General features: G+C 39.4%; 1 protein-coding gene across 2 annotated transcripts in view; it reads right to left on the minus strand.

Moving 5' to 3' along the window:
- The window catches only part of DRD2 (dopamine receptor D2), a 429,189-nt gene that overhangs the window by 161,452 nt on the left and 240,541 nt on the right, over positions 1-27,196 (minus strand). For both annotated transcript variants that reach the window (XM_088443014.1, XM_088443013.1), the window contains exon 2: positions 22,992-23,289. In XM_088443014.1, the coding sequence (XP_088299140.1) occupies positions 22,992-23,258 (267 nt within the window). In that variant the 5' untranslated portion in view covers positions 23,259-23,289. The remainder of the gene's footprint in view (positions 1-22,991; positions 23,290-27,196) is intronic.

A 27,196-nucleotide genomic window follows, 5' to 3' on the forward strand; every position in this document is an offset into this window, starting at 1 on the left:
GCGTATGCTTATCCAACTGCACTGGCTAGTCTACACACATGCAATGCGATGCATACAAATGCGCAGTACAAAAACATCGCTGAAGTGCATGCGCTCTCTCCTTTGTGTGGCTTGCTGAATCAGGCCCTCAGACATTCATTTATTTTGGTTTTCAAGACATCCCAGGGATGCCTCCCTGTGATTAAATAATGCACCTGTGTGCTTACCTGGTCAATGGATATTCACCACCTCCTACTGTATTTCAATCAGTTCCAGTAAGCAACTCATTGTCTCAACAACATGTTCCTTCCCAGGATAGTTGTAGGCTCCAGGTTCACTCTTGTATCCAGTATCCTGTGATCGTGTCCTCTGTGACTCTATCTGCTACTTTATGAATTCCAACTATTTACCATCTGTCGCTGAGTAACGTCATCTGCTGGCACCACAGCTTCCATGCTGTATACAGTCCTGCTTCTTCCACTTCAGTCAACCAGCAAGTTTACAACTACCAGCTTTCCACTTGCCGCTGTGTAGCGTCACCTGTCAGCACCGCAGCCTCAACACTGCATACAGACCTACCTTCCATCTGTCGCCGTGTTCCATTACCTGCTAGTGCCACAGATCCCATGCTGCATATAGACTTGCTCCAACCACTTTGTCTCAGCCAGCAAGTATACTGCATTCCATCTGCCGCTGTCCATCATCACCTATCAGTGCAGAAGCTTTCATGCTGCATACCAACTTGTTACTCCTCAGTTCAGAGCCGGCGAGTACAGCCACTGTCTTAATTCCATAATACCGCTGGGACAACACATGCAAATTACCTATTCTGTTTTACTTTATGCTTAGTAGTTGTCCGGATTATCAGGCTATACTATTGTGCTGACCTTGTATTTGTTTCTCTGCACTGTGTGCTATTGTATTGGCTGGTACATAAAAAGGTGCTGGTCCGAGGGCTAGGATTTAGTGTGCAGTATATGGTCTGTACACTGAGGTGTCCAGTAAGCTTTATTACTTATCCTGACTCTCAATTTCTTCACTGGTTCCAGTTCCAGGTCTTGCATCTGAGCAGTTACAGCCTCTGCAAGTTGTACTCTGACTACGTAAGACTCTAATTCCAAGCTTGAGTTCTGAGTTCCTATTTACTGTTCTGAGTTCCAGGGGTCACCCTTGTCCCTGGAGTATATTACTAGTCTTACTGGCCTTCACAGGTCACTAGACGAGGGGTTGCCCAGTATGCTCACTCCAGTTCCAGCCCAGTATCCATGCATATCACAAGTCTGTGGTTCTTACACTGTCACTAGTGTACCCAAGCTCCTGTTCATACCCATGAGCCAAATTATCATAAAGCCATCTCATTTCCTATGCACGTCAGTCAAATTTAAGGATCCCGAGCCAGATCTACATAATACCTAGATCTTGATACCCTCCTCTTTCCCACTGTCAGTTATTAAGGAAGAATGTGTGCTTGATTTAGGCAAGCGTTATATGATCAAATAACATTTAGGGGGTCTATTATTTTTTACTTAATTTATACAAAAGTATGTGAAAATTAGCATTTTTATCTAATGTATGTACTTTTGTAAAAATTAAGTATCGGGCCATTCATTATAAAGGCAATGCAGAATATATAACTGATAAATCCTGCTTACCTTTCCGCCCTGGTCTTGTCTCGCAAATATTTTTGGAGCTTAAAAGAGGGAAAATTCGACATCTTCAGATGACATTTGTACCTGCACCCTGCTCCTTCCTTTTTCGAAGGAGTCCCAGATTGCAAAGAGGGATCAGTTCAGATCCCTCTGCCACTGCCCGGCTCCTTCTGCCAGATGCCAGGGCTTTGTGTGTCTGTGTGAACTCAAGTACACGTAGGCACACTAGAACTCCCAAATTAGACTTGGCGGTGCAAATTTTCACTGCTATGGAGGAGATTTTTGGATCAGCTGCATCAGCACTGAAGCAATGATGTATTGCTCCAGCGTCTGCCACGAGATGTAGTGTTAATTATTGGGGGCCGCCCTGCCCCGATAATGAGCATACTGAATAGGCCCCTTTTTGATGGACAGTATCTTACTGCAGGTTGCCTATTGTTTGTGCCAGCCCTGCATTATTAGAACCTGTACATTTAATTTGCTTTGTACAGTATCTAACCCTCATTTAGTGGTAAACTGGACTGTGAGCATATCAATATATCAACTGAAAGTATACATTTGTTTCAATCTCAGTTTATAACTCTACATATATTTCCAATAACCTAGTAATTACTATATGAAAGCACACATATACACTCACATGGGATTATTTACAAACATGAAAAGTATGCATCTGCAGTGTTAGTGCCATTATTTCTTCTTGGTGACATTGGGGCCAATGCAGAATTGAATGTAAGTTGGTTTTGCAGTGCAAGTTCAATGATGTAGTGTTGTAAACAACTAATGGGATGTATGTTAATCATACAGCTGCTGTGTCTTTATATGCAGCGGCTGTGTGACAATATGTCTCCTCCTCTTGTATGGGACCTATGACACCCAAAGATTGACCACAGCTAATATGATGACAAGGCACTACTTTGAATTGTATGGGGAAGCAGAGGGGGTGAGAGATTGCAGGGAAAGTGGGGGAGGATGATCACAATTTAGGCTGCACAGTACTAGGAGGGATGATCACCCTGATCACTTCTCCTATGGATCTGCTTCTGATGTGAGTTAAGTGCAGAGGAAGTGTGCTCCAGTGATGGGCCTCTACGCCTTTGGGGTCTAATAGCAACATCACCCCCTGCACTCACTATTATGCTATTCTTTGTCTACAGCTGTACATCAATATCACAAAAAAATTATGTCAACTGCATGAAGATCACATTTTGGCTCTGATGTATAGATCTAGCCTGACAAGACAGAATAGGTTATTTCATATGATTTGCTGAAGAGATGCAAACACTAGAGTTGTTGGCTCTTGCCTTGTATTCATGCATACTGTAGATGCCAAGAATAATTTCATGCACAGCAAAATATCCCAATGAATACAATACCTCAGAGATGCATTAATCGGAACATGGTCACTTTCAGGGAGAATAAATCTACCACAATTTATGCGCAGTTTTATGCTCATAAATCAATGTAATTTGTGTTAATATTTCCAATAAATGTTACCCAATGTGGTACAAATTATATAATTTATAATGGCATAACTGATTCATACAAAAATGTTCAAATTAACTACAGTATATTGGCTGGCCAAAATATTTTATAGATTGTTTGTAGTGAGATCTATTTTGCATAAAGGCGGATAATGAATTGGACCCTACTCAGTTTGGCCAAAGAAATGTGTATGTTTTTGCACTGCGCATGCCGAGTGTACAGAAATACAGGTGATACAGAGCCGTACACAAAAAACTATGCAGTCTCCACTTAGGGCTGAAAGGGGTAGTTGGGTGGTTACGGTGCATTCGCACCTAGGCAAAGTTCAGAGAGGGAATGCTGAAGGAATTGCAGACCAAGCAGAGTCTTGCCTACGCATATCAGCCTGTTTTCAGTTGGCTCTTTTGCACCAAGGATAGGGCTAGTGCAAGCAGGCACCAATAATGGAGACAGCTATAACACTAAGCATACAGATAAGGGCCACAGAGGCAGAGGGTGCGCACAACTCAGCAGAAGGGTGAATATCCTCATCTTAGGGCCTGATCAGAAGTGGACGCAGTGTAATTTTAGTTGCCAGTAGACAATGTTTTTAGTCTGCGCATGATTCCGAGTCGCACTGTGCCTGCAGTGCCAGATTAAGGCCCTCATTGGCCTGGAGCTGAAATTTATGAAGGGTCTATTGCATGCTGCTGCAGGGGGTGTGATTACTGATATGGGGGTGTGACCAGTGGTGTGGGGGTGTGGAATGTGCCATGGGGCGTGGCTAACACCATGAAGCATAGCTATCCACCTATATTCAACCATCTCAATCCCCCTCCCCTCTTTGATTATATAAAGCATACACCACCTGTGCTATAAAAAAAAATATACAACCTATGGTTTATTAATAAAATACCACAAATTTTATAAAGAAACATACCTGAAAATAGCTAGTTTTCCAATATTTACCATTAATATTTACAATTGTACAATATTACAACATAAAGGGTGCAAAACATGAAAACATAATAAATAATACTAAATAAATATTAAATAAAGCTAAAATAATATGCACATTATTAAATATTAATAAATATTAAATAAAAATGAAATTTGTGAACTGTGAGTGCAAAAATGGCTCCATAAGTATGGGGCCACACTGTAAAAATGTACACTTTTTGGAATTTGGTACATAGGGGTCAGACCGCAGTCCCCACAAAGAGTGTGATTGGGATCCTGCTGCACCATTGTTGGCCCGGTGTCAGTATTAAGCTTGGTAATTATTATGGGCCTGATTCACAACGCATCGCAATATTGCGTACGCATGCAGTTCAACTGTGATAGCAAGCCAAACCACTGTGATCGCATTGTAAACTCAGCACTACATAAGGACGCCCACTTTACCATAAGTACATACATAATACTTAGCAGAATATCGAAACCATCGGTACAATCACGTTCCATCGCAGCCTCACACAGAGTAGGACAAGCCCTGACCTTACTCAGAAATGCTAACAGCCATGCACGCTGTGAGACCTCACACTGCGTATGGCTTCGCAGTGACTAATTTATGCACGCCCCTGAAATGGCGTGTGAACGCAGTGGCATGCCTGCATTTCCCCGACCACCCCACTATCACCACCCACAAACAGCACTTCCTATCAATCACTCTGCGATGGGTCTGTGTAGCCTTCACAGTGGCCGGTTCGTGCATTGCGTGCGTAATTGCAGTAATGAATCAGGCCCAATGTTTGTATGCAACCTGATAAAAATGTTAATCTTACACCTCCCTCCCTATCTCATTCAAATATTGCACTTTTATTTACCATTGTTTCAGACATGCAAAAATCAAACATGCCCGCTCTCTCTCTCTCTCTCTCTCTCTCTATATATATATATATATAAGTCCAAGATAAGTCCATGATTTCTATTACGACCAGTGTCATGGTCTTTATTTGAAGTTATTTAACCTCATGAGTGCTGCCCGTATATATCTGCATATATATATATATATATATATATATATATATATTTAATATACAGAGGCGTAGCTAGACTTTTTTGTGCCCTGTGCAGAGAGAGCATTGGCGCCCCCCTGCCCCCAATTTTTAAATAGGTACATAAGCTAGTGTACCTGAAAAAGAGCCATGGCCTCATGGGGATGGGCCAGATAGGGGAGGCCAGGAGATGCTGGGGATAAGATAAAAGGAAGCTATAAGTGAAAATTATAATAAACAGGAAAATTGACAGGGCCAAACAGTGCCCCCTGCCCTGCGGTCCCCTGGCACTGGTCCACCACCCTAGTTACGGCCCTGGTAATATATGCACATATATATTATATATATTTATATATATATATTTAGAAACACATAAAAAAAATGTTTATATATAGATATGTATTTTTATATATATTTAAATATATATGCATATGTACTATATATACACATATATAGATAGATATATGCACAGTATATATATATATATATATTTAGTATATATATATATATATATATATTTATATTTTATATATATATATGTATATATATACACATAAAGTATGTGTGTATATATTATAAATATTTTGAGTACACTCAAAATATGTACTTATATATAATTCTTAAACTTTATAGCTAATTCCGCTCTCCCTGCATTAGGTGTAAAATTTATACTACTACAGTATACACAGCAGCAGCCAGGCAGCCTGGCCAGCAGGACTGACATGCACCTTACCTCAGGACTGCTGCTGCCAGACCGCCTTCACGCTGAGCTGCTGAGTCTGCCCATGGCCATGCTGGTGGATATAGCCAGGGGCGAGGCTGGCTGGGCTGCTTCAGGCTGTTGGTGTGGTGCTGGCGGACGGCACCTATGTGACATCACACGCAGTGCGTCTCATGGCGCGGAGGCGGTGCCGCCGCTAAGTGACTGTGAGTAATTGGCGCTTGAGGGCTACTAAAGCCCTCCAGGCGCCACCATCATGTTTTTGCTTTTGGCTTGGAGCCACCGATCTCACGGGTGGGGTGCGTGGCCAGGGGGTGGGGCCTCATATATAGGCACTGCAGGCTGCTGTAGAAGGGTAAAAAAAAACTGTCTACGTCAGCGCACACAGCAAAGATCCTTCTGTGTGGGCCTATTCTGATTGTGGGCCAGGAACTGTAACTTCATCAGCCCCATTATTAATCCGGCCCTGTGTGCCTGAATATGCTGCCAGGGGACAAATCAATTTGGATGCAGAGAGAGACAATTTTAAAGGGGGAGGTTGCTTTAATGTCCACTTCTGAATCATGTACTTAGTTCAATGCATGCAGGAGGAACTACTGTATGGCCAACTTGCGTTCAACCTTGCACCAGCTCCAGCATCACCTCGACAGATAATAAAAATGCTTACATTGATCATGCACCTACTGTACATTTGTGTTATAATGCAAAGTATGTGGAATGACACCTAAAATAACACATTAACACTGACAATGTTTCTGTTTTGTACATGATTCATATTGAAAAAACAGTAACGAGAACATTTATTTTCATAATATTTTTACAACTGTGAAGCAGTTCATTCTGTGTTATGTTGGGATTATTACACAGTAGCTCCTAAACTGCCAAGCACACAAAGATTAGACAGCTTTAGTTTAGCTGAAGTATTTTGCTCTTTACATTACATATTATTACTTACAGTAGAAATTTCACTGTGAACAAAACAGAAGGCCTTTGATCTTCCTCTATCTTTTCATGTTCCATAAGATTAAATGTACAAAAAGCAAACACATTTTGGAAACAGTAAACAATGTCTAGTTCCACTTTACTTTTTATTTTATATTTGCTCACCACGACAAATTTATTTATTTTAATCATCATAATTTTTTTCCCCAATTTATACAGTACAGTTTCCTCACCAGATATGACAGAACCCTATATTTACCAAACCTTAGAAGCAGCCATTTATCATCTAGTTCTAGATTCACTTTAAAGCAGAGATGTGTGCCGAGTGCCGACCCCTGTGTTTTGGTTTTGGATTCAGATTAATTTTCGTGTTTTGGATTTGCACCCTTGGTTTTCGTTTTGGATCTGTATTTTTTTAAAAACATAAAAAGAACTAAAATTATGTAATTTTGACCTTTTAGCATGCAATCCAAAACCCGAGTTCGGTTTTAAAATCCGAGTTCCGAACCGCGGCAAGATCCGAACCGGCACTCAGTTTGACCCGGAACCCCTAACTTCAGTTGCTGTTGGTTCTCTGGGAACCAAAACCGCACATCTCTACTTTAAAGCAGTGATGGGCAACCAGACACAAATCACATTTATAGTAACCCTGCGTCAGGCGCACCTCTGGGACTCCCCGGTTTGGGCGCAGTGCACCTGACAGGCGCCTGTTATAAAATTATCAATAGCACCTAATTAACTCAATTTTAACATTCTTAAAGTGATCAGTGACCTTCATTAGGATGTAAAAAGAAAGAATATATGGAAATTTGATTCACAAAACCACTATTATTAACTTTACAGCAAGTAAAACAATAAATACTAAATTTTAAGAGGCGAAGTGTGCCTAAGAGGCCACCCTGGACAAGCCTACATATTTCCGCAAAATCCCCACAACCTTTGTAATTGTTATCCATAAAATGAGCAAAATACACAAAATTGTGAGAAAATAAAAAGAAATACGTACCTTCAAAAGTCAGATGAGTTCGGGCGCAATGAGCCTGAGAGGCCAGGAAGGTCACTACTGTATTCCACGCAGGTGGTGGGAAAACTGACTAGGGGGTTTCAAACAGCACCTAGAGATAGGAAGGTACTAGGATGGGCAGGCCCCTGTGCCCCCTTGCGGCAGAGAGGTGAGCGAGAACAGCTTTGTGGCACCTGTCAGGCCAGCTGCGCCTGACGCAGGGTTAAAGTATGAAAAAACAACCTGAAAATTACCTCATGGCCACATTACTCATCCCAAAATGCCTGCAGATGGCCCAAAGCTATTTCACAAAGTAATGCCTAGTGGGCTAAATCTTTATTTTAATGGATCTCCCCAGCAACTTACGCTCATCACAATCTTTCCAATCAGGCTTTCATTCTAAACACTCCACAGAGACTGCACTGACAAGGTTGTCAATGAGTTGATCACATCTAAGTCTAAATTATATCACTTCTAAATCAATTGGCCCTTTCTGTTGTGTTTGACAGTGTTGACAACTATCATCACATACAAATGCTAGATTCCCTTAGTCTTCAGGACATAGTCCTGTCCTGATGCTCATCCTATTTATCAAATCACTCTGTCACTTTATGATTCAGTTGATTCACCTCCTTTTCACTAACTCTATCAGTTGGAGTTCCACAAGACTCAGTCTTTGGTCCGCTACAAATTCTGCTTGTGCCCCTTGCTGGTACTGAATTAATAAATGTATATATACAAAATTATAAATTTTTATCACTTTATATTTTTAACTTATTCATTTGGGAGTTGGATTTGGGAGTGGCCATAGACCTTGCTCAGAAAATATAAAATATCATGCTGTATATAGAATAAATTGCAATGATGCCCTCCATTAGCCATTTTTCCATATGCAATGGCAGATGCCTGCTATTTTGACTTTACCAAATAATAGAGGTAATTTATGAAATGCAAAAAAACCTGCTCTGCAGTGTAAAGTAGCATCTTACTTTGTGCAAGTGCTCCTGAAATAACAGAAGGGGTAGGGTTTAAGGATCAAGATGGCATTGTTTCCAGATAAAAATCTATTTGAACAGATAGGGGGAGTTAAGGTGGGTACACACTATACAGATATATCTGCAGATCAAGTGATCTGCAGATATAACTGCAGATGATGGCTGTTAGTACACACTGAACAACCATCATCTGTGTCTGCCCGCAGGTCCCGGCGACCAGGGGGCGTGTCCTGGTGGGTGGTGGGCATGTCTTGCCCTCCTCCTCGCAGCTTCCGTTGTGTGTGTACGGGCGGTCTACCGAACGCCCGTACCCACCTGCCGATGGACAGATATGTCTGCAGACATATCTGTCCATCGGCTGTGCAGCACAGCCAATGCGATATGTTGGTGAACGCCGATGTTCACCGACATATCGCGGGTACACACTGCCCGACGGGCAGGAGATGCATTGGCTGATCAATTGATCAGCTGAATATATCTGTCAGTGTGTATCCAGCTTTAGGTATACAGTAGTTAATGTGTAATAGTCAAGTATGGTGAAGGCGCAATAGTACACCTAGTTTTACGACCAGTATTGAAATTAGATTTTAGTTTGCAGAGCAAGATTGTTGTAATAGGATAAATTGGATTAGAGGATGCATTTAAAGGGGTTGGATACAGGATCCCGGTGGTCAGGATGCCGACAGCGGCATCCCGACAGTTAGAATCCTGATGCCTGCAGGTAAGTACCCTAACCGTTCCAATAACCCTAACCCACCCTCCCCTCTCGTAGCCTATGCCTAACCCTTCCCCCCAAAGTCTAACCCTCCCACTGCAGCCTGACCCTAACCCTCCCCCTAGTGCCTAACCCTAACCTCTATTCTAACCCTAACCCAAAGTCTGATACTTACCATCGGGATGTCAGTAGTCAAGATTCCGGCACAAGGATTTTGACTGCTGTCAGGATTCTGGCTTGGAATTCTGACCACTGGATTGCCGAGACTACATCCCATTTAAAGGTGTTATTTACTATGGAAAGGGATGCACAGCCATTTTCAGTCATCAAAAAGACTTGTGCACTCAGGCTCTGAGAGAGTGGAAGTCACGTCATATATTACACCTTTCATCGGAACCATTATACAAAAACAGACTCAAGACTTACCTCTTCACCCAAACATTTCACTAATGTCCCTTGTTTAAGCTTTTTTGTATTTTATACTGTAAATTTAAAGCACTTTGAGTCCTTTAGGAGAAAATCAATAAAATTATTATTATTATTATTATTATTATTATTATTATTATTATTATTATTATTATTATTATTATACACCTTCCTCTTTTTCTGAGTAATATGCATAATAAATAGCTTAAAACATACAATATTGCTACCTGTAATAAAAACATTACTTAAACTGTCAAAATGTTTTAAGCCAGAACCTAAACAATGTTTTAGGTGCAAAATGGAGTGTTTATTTTCTTGAGAGGGTTGATATTAAAAGGGTAGGTGTTTGGACTTTGATATAATGTTACACTTTTGCACAGTGCATGTCTAATGTTTTTTTCTGCAGATTACAAATATATACATCCCAAGAGTCCCCATATTGGCAGGACAGCCCCAATTTTGTCCATGATCAGAACATTTATCCATATTTGCAGTGTAGTTGGCAGGTGTTACACTGCTGCACACTATGGGGACAGGTGTCTGCTCCTCATGTGGTATAAATAAATACATCTATCACACTTTTAGTTTGCTGAGGAATTTCTTAGTAACTCTGAAGTTTGCTGGGAGGACCAGAGGTGTAAAATCTAGGCGTTTTGTGGTGTTCATCAGGTGTGATATGTAAATGACCTCACACAAAGCATACTTCAGTTTCTACAAAACAATAAATAAAGTTTGGTTCAAATAAGCTTAGAGGTCAGATAATAGCCTAAATTCCCAAGTAATACACAAAAATACAATATTAGAACATCAACCTAATTTATTGCACTCATCAAGCTGTGAAACTATTGAAACGACTGTATATAAATGCAAAACAAACCAATTTTGTATAAAGGCAATAGTAAAATACATATAATAGTATAGTCCAGTTGTTTGCAAGTTCACTATCAGACAGTAACAGTTAATTTGGCATCATTGGGGCACAAGATAATGAAATCAATGTCTCTGCTTGGTGCAAATCATTTGACATTCAGCACTCAATTTGTTTTTCCCACTTGCTAGAAGTGACAATAGGTTGCAAAAGTGATATTTATATCCTGGCTGCATATGTAAAGTTTAGGATCCTTTTTTAAAAATAGAACACAGTCAAGTGCAGTATCTGCACAAATCATTACTTGTCAAGCTGGATGGAAATTCAATCTGGTCTTATACATTACAGTACCAGTGACTGCTATCAGCAATTCTATTATGTCATTTGCCTTATTGTAGCTAAATCTTTGTCTATAATTGGTACAGTATTATACCAACTATGGGGAAATTCAATTAGCCGCAATAATGCAGTAATTTTTCGTGCAAGTTTTGGCACCCTTTGCATGTGAATTCCGTTTATCACATCTATACGCACAACCATTTTTTGTGTAATTCAATCCCAAAAAGTTGCGAAGTCGTATTCACATGAAAATTCTTCCTCATAAAAATATAGAAGTGTATTTCTGGGCCTAATAAAAGTATTTGGAGTTCTTAGATTGTTGGCTGTTTTATGCATATTTCAATACACAACCAAATAATGAAATAATGGTTGCAAAAAAAAAGTTCTCTTTAAATTTGGGTTCAGAAAAATGCCTATAAGTTTATATTTGTATCATTTAAAGACACTTTTAAAAACCTACAAAATACACCTTTCACACCCACCTGCAATTATAAAAACACCCTGTACCATGTATACACACCCACATATACCTCTACCACATCAATTAACTCTTTTTCCTGCACATTGCACTTTTTCACCCCAAAAATAACATTATTGGCCAAATTAAACTAATTAAAAACTTATTTTTGCCAAAATAGTCAATACGGAGGCTGTCCTAGTGATTATGAGCCAAGTCCCGACATTTTTATTTAAAAATAGGGGTTTTGCACAACTTTTCACCTGCTCAGGAGGTGTTGAAAACTTTTCGCAGCAAATGTTATGGAGAATTCGCACCTGCGAAAAGTCGCAGTTAATTTGATTGCGCCATAGGAACAAATTCACAAGATCAGCCATTTTTCAAAAAAAAAAAAAAATAGCTTATTGCAGCTATTTGAATCCCCCTTATATATCCTCATAAATAAATCAAATAGATGCCACTTGTAGGTATTCAAATTAGTACTCTAGAAAGTAATAATGGCAGATTTAGCATAGTCCCAGTGGTTTTTGAGTTTTCTCTTTTCCATGCTTTGATGCTGGATCTTTTGTGCCTTGTCAATTTACCTGCCTTTTCACTAGATAGGGTACACAATCCCTGCAGTTTTATCCAGTCACCTCATCTACATAATGACATTCTTGATCTCTTCCTTTATCTGAGGTACCTTGGGGGACATGTAACTTTCTCAGAGCTATGATTGATTGTATATAAAAATGTAGCAGTAACCATACTTAGACACAATAATTAAAATTTCATATCCCCACTTATACCACCAATATTAAAATTATGATTGCAAGAATGTATTAAAAATCACCTACAAGGAAAGGTACTCCAGAAGTACCCTGCGCCTGCAGTGTGTAAAAATTGCAAGTAGTTGCTCATGAGATCACATTCCTTATTCTTCAGGACCCTACGGTCTGCTGAACATGCATGTGCGGACTGTCATTGCCAGGGAGGGAACCTATGGGTTTCTCTCTCAGTAAATGATGCCGTAAGTAGCTTATAGGCTACAATGGCTGACACCAACTAAAGAAGGCATTAGCTACCATGGCCAGGCTCCACAATGCATCACATTCCGGAGCTTGGTAAATTCCATAATAACGCTCCCCAATAGAAACTTATGGAAGCTGTTATTATGATCAAAAATGGGAGACTGCAGCAGATATCTCTTATATCTGCTGAGGTCCCCCATACATACTGTACATTTGTGATTAACTTAAAATTTGCAAGTACCTCCCTTAAAATTGATGCATTTGAGTGATATCTCACATATATTGATTGATAAATAGCTCCCTTAGAGAGAAAACAGCTCAAGAAAATCACTACCAACTCTTTCACTATTACCCAATTGGCAGCTAACTAAATGAAATTGAGTTACAAAAGCTAAGCACAATACAATAAATATACTGTAATCTAATGATGTGGTAGAATAGCGTCACAATCCTGCTCTACACTGTTATGCAGTACCAGGAACATATGTATTATGAAGTCTTGAGTGGGCCTATCAGATAGATGTTAATTTAAAACCCCTGCACTATATTTAACTATGCTCCACATCTTTATGCTCTGACCTTTCCTTGATCCTTTTTCCTTCTCCTCAGTAACTGGACTGTTCTTCTTATACCAAATCCATTACAGTAATTTTCTATCAGCAAAATTGAGCTTGAACATGTGCTAAAGGTGAAGTTGTCTTCTTTGTGATAATGGTAAAGATGCGGAGCTACCTTGAGCTAAGGTTTAATCATTTTTACACATAGCTCATAGGCTTCGGATGTTTATGGTGTTATGAGTGACAGATTAAATCTTTTTTTTAGTCCAAATATGATAGATTGGTATGCTGGGAAACTATACAGATTAATTCCATTTGTGACCCCCAACAGTCAGCAAAATTAGTTTTCCCAGTTGCCCTAAATTCCATTAATCATTTTTTTTATTTGTGAGCATGTTTTTAATGAAGCCTCTTCTGAGCAGCTGTTTTAAATTCATAAACAAGTTTGAGATCTCAATGACCAGTCTCTCTGTATGAGTTTGAGTGGCCTTAGAGGGGGAGGGTATTCAATTATCATAAATGTTCAATTGAAGGAGCCGGCTGGAATACAAATCAATTCCCCATAGTAAAAAGAACAATGAACACTAGCAGCAAATATGGACATGATCACAGAAAAGTACAAAAAAAAATGTGGGTTTATACTTCCTGGACCCTGTTTTGGGATCCACTCTCTCTACACAACCTATAGTAGAATAATGTTTAGAAAGGCAAAACAATTGAAAGCTATTTTAGCTACAAGCCTTATTATGATTGTTGAGAAATCGTATCATAGTTCTGGGATTAAAATTAGTCTTCATTAAGGAAATGTAACTTGTGAACATTGAAACATATGTAGATGCAGGATGTCAAAACCCAATCCATTGATTAATAAAGAGGGAAGAACATGTGCAATTCTGAATTTGCAGTTTATCTTGTGACTTGTGTATATGATCTTTGGTATGTAGTGAAAACTAAAAGACAACTCAATGTATGCATGCAAAAACATGTGCATAATATAAAACTTGACATGCTTACACACAACATGTCATGCCACTTTAGTGAAAAACACAGTAAATATCCCATGCAACTAATGCCTTATACAATCACAATGATAAGCATGCATCGTTTTCTCTTAAGTAGTATTATTAAGTATTTTTCTATCTCCACTTCCCTTGATTGCAGTCCATTTAATGTGAGAATAGCATTGTTATTACAGGCTTTTACATAAAGATACAATTATTTAAAATACTTTTTATTTTCTATGTAATGGCCAAGCTTGCCTTAACTTTCTGTATACTGATGTGCATCCTACTTAAATACTCATACATAGCTTAGTATCCTCTGAAAATATGGACATTTTGTATTCTACGGCTATCTTCAAAGTTGTTGATAAGAACTTTACTTCTACTTTTGGGCACCATTAATTAATTTAGATCTATCTGAATATGTTACATTAATATCTATCCTGTGTCTTCTATCCTTCAGGAACGTCTCATCCCTTGTATTTTTTTCCCCTAGATCTAGTCATCTTGTTTTATTTACCAGACACATGTGTTGAACATTATCTGTCAGCTTTTGCAAAATCCAAAAATGTCGCATCACTTGCACTCCCTCTTGAAATTTAGCTCATCTTATAAACTAATCATATTTGTTAGGAATGACTGGCCCTTTATAAAACAATTAAGACTTTGTTATGAAAAAAATGTTTACAATATACAGATGTGTCCTCACTTATTGGGAGTCCAAACAGCATATGGCACGAGATGGCTGGCTCAAATGAGATGCTCACAGTGTACTAGAGATGCTTGGCTGCGACTTTAACTGCACATGGCATGGGGAAAAGCTGGGGCTGCTCACACTGGAGCGTTCTTTTTACTAAAGATTAGTGGTTCAGTTTTGCTGAAAACCAAACACACCTGAACGTTGGGGTTTAGAGTTAAACTGATTCCTAGCTTGGACCACTTTTGGTGTTCTGAGTAGAACAGAGTTCCAGCTTTGCTCTACCACTAACTTGGGTCTCAGATCTAAAAACCTGATTTTGGGTTTTGGATTGCATGTAAACAGGTCCAAATTACATGAATTGAACTGTTTTTGTCAATTTGAAAGCCAAAACCAAAACATTTGAAGGGTTGATAAGGTCAAAACCCAAACCAAAACATGGGGTCCGCACACATCTGTACTTTTTACTTAGATTTGGACTCAGTCGTACACAGATGCACAAATGTTGCACACCCCATTGACCAGTGTAAACTAACAATACAGTTTAGTTGTTTCTATGTGTTTTAGTCATGTGAATAAGTTCACAGTTTGAGCTAAAAAAATTATCAGCGTGGCATGCTATTTGGTGCGATGGAAGCAGCAGTAAGAAATGACACATCTGTATTTCAAATGATGTCCCTCAGAATACCTTCAAAGGGCTCACATGTCTATAAAGTAATTTATTCTTTCAGATTTTGCTCCCAAATTACAGATTAGTATCACATCTGCTTTCTGTCAGTTGTGACATTGATCCTATTAAGAGGATGTCTTTAGGTATAACTAATATGTGTCTATCAGTTACTGACCTTATTTTATTTTATACACTGGGGTGGACTGCATGTGGGAAAGGTGCTTTATAAATCCATATTTATGGATAACTGCACCTCCTGTGCTAGCCAAGTAACATTTCATGATGTGCATAAGCTATTGCTACACAGCCAATTTACTGGATTTTTTTTCAATTGTCAAAATAGACAGATTAACACATAAATCATCAGTTTTCTATTGACCCTATAATTATTTTCCTTACATACAGTATAATGTTTTGGACACAATTTATAAGTCTAATTCTCATCTTCCAGCTTTGCTAACCTAATTTTCTCTTTGTATGTTTTGTTACATTTTTTGTATTTCCATAAATGTTCAGTCAGTTCTAGTGTTTAGATTTTAAATGTTCTGTTAACATAAGGACCAAAGGAGCTTAGTATTGAGAGCGCTGCTCAAATAAATATTGTTTACTCACTGGTAAAAAGTTACACAGCATAAACCAAATTGTTAGTGGTAGTTTATCACAAAAGAAAAACACATAAAAAATATATTTAAAAATATTATTGACACACTATGCAAAGTTATCAGACTGTATTAAAATAATTATTAGTCTTTAATATGTACACCACATCCTTCTAATTATTAGCAGCAATAAGTATCAATACAAACACAGTAAAAATAAAATCACTAATTAATGTACTACATACAATTCATAAATGTCTGAATCAATAAACAGCTCTAAACAGCTCTTAGCAGCAAAAAATATTCACACATAGATTGGATTATAGAAAAAATGCTGGATAATGTACCACATATAATTCATCCCAAGGCAGGGTTAGTAAGCAGCTGGGTTAGTAAGCAGCTGTAAATAATTATTAGTCCATGTTAGTAAGATTACTCGGATTTAGGTTTGTTAGACAGAGGTCCAGTCCAAGTCAAACAAGCTTTTCCTAGTTGTTAATGTTTTAGAATCAATTGTCCCTTCATACCATGGCATGGGATTATATACTGTATCAGCATGTCAATTATATAAAAGCTGGTCAGTGTCCAGGTAACCTGTCTAACTTCTATTGTACTCCAGCTGTAGGTTGTTCCCAGTATGCAGCTGTCTTGGAGGAATATCCCTTAGATAGTATCAGGGTTTCAGTAATGTCCCATATAAGATATAAGCAGGATTCAGTGGAATGGTTTCTTCCAATGCTGAAATAGCAGACCAATCAGCCATAGCCTAACAGTGCTTTCAAGACGGGGCTCAGAGTGCACACCCGATCAGCTCACCAGTGCTCTCCATCAGTCTAACGCATTTCTCCGCCTATCTCCAATACTCAGCAGCTTTATCAGATACACCAGTCATACCAGCACCTTATTACACCTCCTCCTCCTCACTGTGTAGGGGCTGTGCAGCCTTTTGCTATAAAGTACAGCTGCGGACCCTCCATTTCTGCTGCTCCAGTCCCTGCTTCAAAGGAAAAAACTGTAGAAACTAGAGCTTCCTATATGATCTGAAGTGTAAAGAAAGGCTGCTGCCAAAAAGAAGAAATTGTGCAATTACTTCAAAACCTGATAGAAACAAAATTGGCTGCGCTCAATTAATCACACTTGATATGTATATTATAAATCATACTTGAGTATATAATGTAAAAATATTTTAATCAAACAATCTCATACAAATATATAATACCTGTATGGAACATATATTTGTTCCTACTGTAAAAATACAGACATATATGTATATATAAAACATATAGTTAATATCGAAAAAAAAAGGAACAGGATTTAATGGGTGTAGTCAATTTTCCTGATTAGGTTAGTATCAGGTGAAAAACAAGTGTTCCTCTTATATTTGGATATGCTGTATCTGTGGCAATTTGTTTAAAAATGGGCAACAGCTTGGTATATTGTTGCTAAGTTTCTGCAACATGCAGTAAGCTCACCCGATTCCTGGCTGGTAGGTCAGTCTGTGATCTGCAGATCAAAAAAGTCAAAATTCCACGTATATTGCTGTGTATATATCCCAATGGCTGCAGCATATACCTTCATGTGCCCGTTAGTAAATAGAGGACTTTCTCCCTTTCAACACGGGATCTCTCAGTGGTGTTGCTCTGTTCAGTGTCAGGTATTGTGTAGCTACTGATGGAGCCGCCGGCCGGCTTGGCTATACACTCACTTGGGAGCGGGTGCTTTGCAGTCACAGTAGATAGACGTGGTTCCTGATAAGGGCTTCATGCCGGTTTGTGTGGTGACTGGAATCCCTCTATTGGAGAGGGTGGTGAACCGTATAAGGTCTGGATGTTTGGTCTGCTCAGGGTGAAAAGATTATGGCTTGGAAAGTCAGATGCCACAAGTCCAGCTGTATTTGCTCAACGCGTTTCCGTGTGTCTACACACCTTCATCAGGAGCATGCTGGGAAAGAGGGATTTACATTATATACTCAAGTATGATTTATAATATACATATCAAGTGTGATTAATTGAGCGCATCCAGTCCCTGCTTGCAGGTAAGTTGGAAGGAGGGGGGAGTAGGAGAGGGGGCATGGAGGCAGGGGCATTAGAACTATTTAATGTTGCCCCTAAAATAAAATCGTTCCAACACTCCTGCCCGCAGCTAATTGAAAGTGCTGCTCAATTAGCCTCATGAGCTGCAAGGTAAAATCTGTATTAAAAGAGCTTTTTGCTCTGTTTGTCACAATAGTGGACAGCATTCACAGTATTCCCCTTGGTGAGGAAATCAACAAAAAGCACACCCTTGTGGTCCTAAAACATGGTCGCCGTGACCTTCCTTTGCTGATACAGATGTTTTGAATGTCTTTGAAGGTAGGGACGATGTGTTTTCCTATGTCATGGATGCTTGTTTCATCTCCGGTGTCACATGATGCACCCACGTTTCATCGCCTGTAACAGTACACTGCAGAAACTGCTCTCTCCTCATGGTACCGCATCAAGTACATGAGAGACAATTCCATGCTGTTGGTTTTGATCTTCATTTATTTTATTTTATTTATCATTATAATTTTTTTAGTTTTTTTATAGTTTTTATATTTTTAAATTTATATTTTTTAAGTGCAAATGACATCTATAGATTGTAAGCTTGTGAGCAGGGCCTTCCTACCACTATATCTGTCTGTTATTACCCAGTTTTGCTCTATTAATGTTTCCAATTGTAAAGCACAAATACATTTGTTGCGCTATATAAGAAACTGTTAATAAATAAAATAAATAAACACATTTCTAAATAATTGGCATCAAATGACTGCAACTAAAGGGACATGTAATTCCCACTTTATGAGGACAATTTGCTGTTTTTAAGTTTCTGTTTTTAACAAAACAATAAAGTTTATTGACTTTTTTTTAATGTAAAAGAGGACCCGGCCATACTCCCAAACATCCTTGACAAAGTAGCCAGGAGCTACAAATCTCGTTGGTCGAGATAACGATGGGCAGTGGAACATAGCCGAAACACAGAGAGCGGACTAGCGCAGCACGGTGTCTGACGTCATCAACAGCCACCGTGGCCACAGCACATGCAGTACAGAAGAACAGCTGTCTAATTCCCCGGGGAGGACTAAAGCACCAGTCTGAAGAACCCACATCAGATATGGTAAGCATAGGGAAAGACCACCAACAGTGTCTGCCTATAACTCCGGCTGTAGTCCAATAACATTATTCAAAAAGAGCATAAACATTTTAAGTGTCATTGTGCTTTTATTCATTTTGATTTATAATTCATTTTATATATTTTTATTTTAGTTTTATTTTTTCATTTAATTTATTTCCAATCTAACACACTTTTCTATACCACAATCCACATACTTGGTGCACACAATCCAGTGCTCGATATTATCATTACTCTATGTGATGGATGTGCTTGGCTGGCCGGACCGCTGCTCATCTTAAAAGTCTATCCTGCCATTACCATAGGCACTGCACCAAACCCAAACCTGTTTCTGTGACATGATGTTATCACCATACACCTCGACAAGTTGGCAATGAGTTTCAGCTGCTGATGTGACCTTTAGTTGCAGAAATCTTATCAATGTTTGACCATGTTTCTGCCAGGCCTACCATCTTACAACTGATGTTGGGACAGTATGACTGATATGACGCGCAGTTTAATGGCCGTAAGGGGAAGCGGTGGTCTACCTACTCTGGCCTGGTGGGAAATTTGAGTGAAATAGAGAACATTACACACATGAGAGGTCTTGTTACCTTATATTTTGAACTACCCTCGTACCTTCTAGACCAGCAATTCCCAACCTCGGTCCTCAAGGCACACTAACAGTCCTGGTTTTAGTGATATCCATGCTTAAGCGCAGATGGTTAAATCAAATAACTGATGTACTGATTAAGTGTCATGTGCTCAAGTATGGCGATCCTTAAAACCTGGACTGTTAGTGTGCCTTGAGGACTGTGGTTGGGAATCCCTGCTCTAGACAGTCAAAATAAACCACGAACCACGTTTTTATTTGCTTCCCAGTTTAATTTGTAATAATAATTATTTTAATTTCAGTGCATTTGTTTCTGCTACAGCTGATGGCTTATGACAAACCCCAACTGTACTACTGTATTTTTGATGTATATGTAACCTATGTATAAATAAAGGCTACATTATCATTTTCTCACATAACTTCCACCAGGGCATGTTCTAAACATGTTTTTACATACAAACTCCACCCCATTTTCTCTTTCCTACGGTGGATATAGCCTTCCAAATTGTATTTGAACACTCTATTTTTCTCCTCTGTAAAAGAACCCAGAGGTAGGATGCATGTGTCAGGCAGGGCTGCGTGGGTGATTTAGGTCATTAGGCCTCGCTCTCCAAGTCAGAAGAATTTGTATTATAAGATCATGAAAAGGGTCAGACCAAGATGATGCAATTTTTTCAGAATTCCCAGGAAGTGTGTGTTATATTGGAGGTTGACCTACTCTCCCCAGAGTCTGTGACAACTCCCAATAACTGAAGAGACCCCTGGACACTAACAGTAAAAACTGTCATTATGTACTCTGATATACCCACTATGAGCATAATGCTGGATAGAAAGTACACCAATTTGTGTAGAGTATCTTGTGTGTTCTCACATGCAATTGCTTCAGAAACAAGTGTCTGCAAATATGGGCAATGCAGAGTTCTATTCCATCTACACTTATGACTAAAGAGACATAATTGGTAATCAATGGGATGTTCTCATGCAGGCTAAGGTCAGTCATGATGTGACAGAATTATTATGCAGAGATGGACTGAAGTATAAATACACATATCATTTGCCTCAGGCATACTGTAGATTTGTGCAAGTGCAATCTGATGATGATAACTAATATCAAGCATACAGATAGGGAGCTGGCGGACAGCAAACCAACATATAACTCTGTGTATGGGCGAATATACAAATTTATGTTGTGCACCTAATCGTCATCCAGTTTGTGTCAGAATAAGGCCATACAGTATGTCTTATCTTTTGTCCAACATCACTAATTCCAGTTCACTTATTTAGTTTTTATGACTTCAGCATTTTTACAATATTTAAGGTTGTTGGGCTGGATGCATCAAGCATCGCATTTTGGAAGCAATGCATCCCGTCAATGATTGCATGTATACCAGCGTTTAGTAATGCCATATGCATGAAGATTTAAGCAAAGAACAGCTCTCCTGGAAAGAGCCATTTTTTTGCGGCTTGGAGACTTCCAGGTTTTACACATGTGTGAGCCCTGGGGGACCCTGAGAGGTATCCTATTGGATTCATCTCAGGGAAACCTCTGATAAAAAGTCCATAGGCTTCTATTAGGCATCTGTAGATGTTGTTGGTTAATAGGAAAATGCTCCAGAAAGCTGGTGCATATGGTAATTGCGGTCAAACCTCAGAAAAACAAAATTTTAAGAGGTTTGACTACATTTTTCAGCATAGTGTATACTGTCCATTACCTTTAAAATGTATTGCAGATAAAGAATATACTTTTGACCCAAGTTACTCAACATCAATGCTTACAGAAAATGTCTGTTCAAAATATTTACAAATATATTTTTACATTTATTTCCTGTGTAGTTCATCGAGATTAAAGGGTAAATATAAGCTCCACAACTTTAGCTGTATAAGTGTTTTATCAGATTTAATTTCTTTAACAGTATTATATTCTCTGGTTCGGATGCAAATTTGAATGCAAGTCGGCCGTTATTGTTCCTGCATTTCTTGCACAGAACGAAATCGCATAGTTACATGCATCTCAGTAGTTGGACATCATCATCGGATACATCTGAAAACTGGCTTATTTATGCGTCGGTGTACAATTTTAACATTGCCTACAGTACATGAGAAAACCTTGTTATAGCCAATTATGCCACTTTAGTCGCTAATAAAAGTGAGCACAAATTGCATACGGCCCTGCATAGCTCCTAGTTGCAGGCAATTGAGAGCAAAGTGAAAGCAGACGCAGGCGAAAATACATGAGATATGCCACACAGACGGATTTACCCTCCATTGTCCTCTCTGTGTCATTTTCAGTTGATACATTTTTGTGTTTGATTTTAGGATGGTCATTTACCCAAAAATTAAAACTTCCAATTAGAATAATGAATAAGTAATACTCTTACATACTTATTGTTTTCAATCAGCAGCTGTGATTAAATTTATTTTTATACATTTGAATCTAGTCAAGGAATTGCTAAATTTACACAGAAAGCCAGACTTCATTAAAGACATACAACAACATAAACTAACGGCTTTCTGTCTGTACATTGTAAAGTCTTAAAAGTCAGTGCTTCAATTCAACTCAACATAAAGGGAGTAACAATGGCACATTCAACTCACAGTATTGTATTTGGACATTGCAAAAGTCATAAAAGCTATATGGGTGTAAATTGTTGACACAAAATGGCGGACTGGGGTTATGGGATAATAACATGGCATTTTTATTTCAATTACAAATAATAGTCGTCTAAATTTTGACCAAGGGTAGATATGAGCTCTGTAACTCTGTTAAATTGTTCTTTATCTAACCCTTACACTTTTATATATGTGCATGAGACATTTAGGGCTAATTGCAAAAACCTGGGAGATGGCACCACTGCCGGAATACATGCGAGTATGCCCATATTTTTAAAGCAGCAAGCATGTTAAAGGCTAAACCAAGCTGGTTTAGCCTTTAACATGCTTGCTGCTTTAAAAATAAGGGGATACTCGCATGTATTCCCACAGCGGTGCTGGCTCGCAGGCTATTAAATTTAGCCCTTTATACTTTACATACATTAGAACATATATAATCTTAATTGTCAATTATTTATTAATACAGGTTTAACATAAACATATACAGGTGACATTATTACTGTGTAATATAGTGCAACAAGTCAACGGACTAGTAATATAGGAAACATACCTCCAAGTATACCACCCAAGGCATCACCAATGTTGCCACTAAAAGATCCGCAACAGCCAAACTGACAATTAGGTAATTGGTGGTGGTTTGTAGAGCCTTTTCCCTAGAAACTGCCATGCACACCAAAACATTGCCAAAGACGATGACGAATATAAGAAGTGTAAGAAGCATGGCATAATAATTGTAGTGAGTCTTCTGTTCAATGTCCGTACCATTGGTGACATTATTGAATTCATCATTATACATGGACAGATTCTTTAGATCCATTAAGTTGAGAAGATCCCTCTCCAAATTATCCCTGTAAAAAAGTAGAAAATGTTTAGAGCTATCCAGTAGCCTTACAGTAAATTATTTAATAAATAACCAACATTTCATAGGTTTTTATGAGATATTTGTTCTGAAATAATAAATACATGTATAGTAACTTTTAGTATAGTTTGTGAATAAAAAAAGATTAGTGTAGAAAATATTTTTTTTCACTGGCATTTTGTTTATTAAATAGGATTTTACTGAAGCACTGGTACGATGCCATATTTTTAGCATTGTCTTCTAGTTTCTTTAACTAGATTCTCCTTATGTTTGCAAACTATATACAATTTCCAAAGTATCTCAGCAAGCCATTATTACATCAAACAAGTGGGTTACCTGCCTACTTTACAATAAAGAGCTGCACTATGACTTAACATCATGCTAAGATCCATTTTAAGATTAGTTTAACTGTACATAGCATGGTAGATTAAATTATGGTCTTTTTAGTGGCCAAAGGTAAGGTTAAATAATTACAGTTTAATTGAGATGAATGTTAGTTGAGTGCCCCCCTTGATCCAACATAGAATAATTAGCACTAAAATGTTTACATTCTGTCACAAATAACTTCACAGTGTAATAGTAACAATTCATATTAAAATAAATGTATATATTTTGCTTTAAACATACTGTATCATTAATGACTCATCTGTATTTAAGAGTTACTGGGGAAATCTCAATGTGTCTCTCTATGGCTAGAGAGATCAACTTGTGTTTATTAAAGATAAGAAACAATATTTGTTCTAAGTGCAATTTTGTCCCTTTGTACTTAAAATCAGGCACCATTCCAGAAATGTTCTATAATAAATATTGTCATGAAGGCAAATCAAACTGTGTATGAGATTATCACACATACACTACAATCACACTGTTTGAGACATTAAAAGAGTTTATCTATAATTATACATGTACCATGATAGGAGGGTTATGAAAGAAGCCATAGAGAAAGAGATGGATGAATACCCAGCCTGCCAAACGAACTCATTATTACTTAAAGATGGCTTTTGATTTCCAATTGTATCTATGCAACTTTACTTGATTAATTGGGCAGTAAGGTTATTAACTTGTCATTACCAATACCTCCCAATAGGTCATGGCAGCTGGACAGGGAGACATGGTCACAGATGATGCTCACACAATAACACAACATGTACTGTATGTATGTAATGTATATAGATACTGTATATAATTGGAGCCTGATAAAAACTATGCCATCACGCCACCATGCACATCAGTGTAAAGACATAGGATCTCATTCAGAGTCTCTGGCAAGCGGCCACTCACTTGCTCTGAGCGATGGTCGCACAACTGCGCATGCGTATTATTCACAGTGCACATGTGCAAAATAGCGGCTGCAATGTAGAAGCGAGCGCTCGTAGTACACAGACATGTTGCTACTTTGAGTAACAGATTGCGCCATTTGTGGCTGGTAACAGGGGAAGGTGCTTGTCAATGCGAACGCAGGCGTGCCTGACTGTCAGAACTGAGTTTAATTGGAGTGCATAATTAGCAAAGTAGCGTCATTGAACATGTGACTTCTGTTGTTTGCCTCAAGCACTGGGAGCAGCTCCGATGGCTCCTGATGTTCCCGATTAATCCTTCTTTGCCCGGAGATGATGTGTGCTGCGAGTGGCAAGGGGCGTCTTTAATCACTTGCGAGCGCAAAATGCCGTAGCTTGTTTAGACATAGAGCCTCGAACCGCATGATTTGCATATCCAGCCCCTTTTTTTCCAGCAAGCGACCGCATCTAGCGAGAGACTCTAAATGAGGTCCATAATTTTAAGCACACTGGCAAAAATATGCACCACAGTCTCAGTAGACAGCTGGAGGGAGGCCCCACCCCCACCCCTTCCTTTCTCTCATGAATTACCTAAACAAAGCCTTACTTCTCCCATCCAACATCCTACATGCCAGCCTCTGCTGTGCTGCCTGCTGTGTAGCGTATTCCTGAGTATCACCTCTCCCCAGTCCTGTTTGGTTCCGATGAAGTGGGAGCAGAGCATGTGCACTTGTGTGGGACAGGCAGTGACATCAGGGAACTGAGAGATTTGGGGGGTGAGCATTAGGGTATTCTTTCTGGGGTTGAAGTGGGGAAAGTGTGTGTGTGTGTATGTAGTGGCGTCACTAGAGGTGTGTGGGGGTTGAAGACTGCAATGGGTTACACCATCCAAGGGAGTGATGCCAAAATAGTAAATCTGCTCTGCTATTTAGGTGTCATCCCCTCTGATGGTGTCACTGTGCAGTGGTGACACTGTGCCAGGAGTCAGGAGAGGGTGAGTCCTGCCCAGTGACTCCTGGAGCACCGGGCAAGCCCCATCTGTGATCCAGTTTAAGGGTCTGTGTGTTCATTCTGCCTACTCTTTTGAAACACTGGATGGATTTTGATGTCATTTTCACTATTCTATATAGTATTGATTGAGGAAGGTTTCAGTGTATGACCCATTCATCTGTGACAAAAGGGAGAAGAGCAGTGTCCATTTTAGTGAAGCCATCACAAAAAAAAATCTTGCACCAGAGGAGCTACCCATGATGCTAAAACAGCAAGACAGCATCTGAAACTGAGCCAATCAGAGCAAACAATGTGCCCTGTTGCTTAGCAGCAATTGATTTACATTTGATTGTAGCAAACATCGGACCACCACCATCAAATGGTAAAAACACTACCATTGAAACAAAAGCATTGAAGGTTAGTCAATGTCTATCCCTACACTGAACCTGCAGGTGGACTCTGACCACCACTCCTCCACTATGAAGTGCTCCCTCTCCAGTGAGATTTTCTGGCTCAGCCACATGCCCTGAGTCAGCACTGTTCTCAGACAAGGGCACCAGGGCAAGGAATCTCAACAGAAAGCCCAGGAAATACAGGTTACATAGTGCAAAGAGGACATTGGTCATTGCCATGTTCAGCAGCCAATGAAGGGTGTGCATGGAGGCTAAAGAAATATGCATGTGCCCCAGGGACATGCTGCTGATAATTCTTATGATAGCTCCAATACAAATCTCTCATCCATGATTCTCCTGCCCTTCCAAGCACTTCCCAATGGCCGGGCCCCAGCAACAGTGGCATTTGTGGTGACACTGGTGAGATACAATGGGCAGGAGTGAGAAGCAATGGGTTGTGGTGAGATGCAGAGGTTTGTGGTGTAATGCAGAGGGTTGTGGTAAGAATCAGGGGGCTGTGGTTAGCTGCAAGGGGCTGTGGTAAAATATAGGATGCTGTGGTGAAATGCAGGAGGCATCAGTGAGAAGCAGGGGCTGTGGTGAGATGCAGGGGACTGTGGTGACATGGCATAGGTTGTTATGAGATGCAGGGGGCTGTGGTGAGATGAAATTGCTCCTGTGCAAAGCCTGGGCATGTCGCTAGTACATGTATGTATGTATATATATATATATATATATATACACACACACAGTCGAGTCACATTATTATGACCACCAGCTAATAGCATGGTATGTAGCTAAATGGGCTGGAAGTGACTCAATAAAGTGCTGGTAGGTTGGCACAGGTATCTGGAGCCATGCTGACTGCAGTGCATCCCACAGCTGCTAGCGGGTGCGTGGTGGAGTATCCATATAGCGAACACAACAATCGAGGTGGTCCCACAGATGTTCAATTGGGTTAAATTCCAGGGAATTAGGGGGCCAAGGAAGTACTTGGAGGTTTTGGTCGTGCTCGTCCAACCGCTGTCGGACATTTCTAGCCATGTGACATTTTGCATTGTCTTGCTGGAAGATCCCATCCGCCTCAGGTAAAACAATCAGCATGCATGGGTGTACATGCTCTGCATAACCAAATCGGTTGAGGATGCCTTCCACATGGATGAGTGAGCCCAGAGAATGCCATGAAAACATTCCCCATACCACAATGCTGCCACCACCAGCTTGCGTGGTGGCAGGG

Source organism: Taudactylus pleione, unplaced genomic scaffold (assembly GCF_031769625.1).
Source record: "Taudactylus pleione unplaced genomic scaffold, aTauple2 ptg000322l, whole genome shotgun sequence".
Taxonomy (NCBI): Eukaryota; Metazoa; Chordata; class Amphibia; order Anura; family Myobatrachidae; genus Taudactylus; species Taudactylus pleione.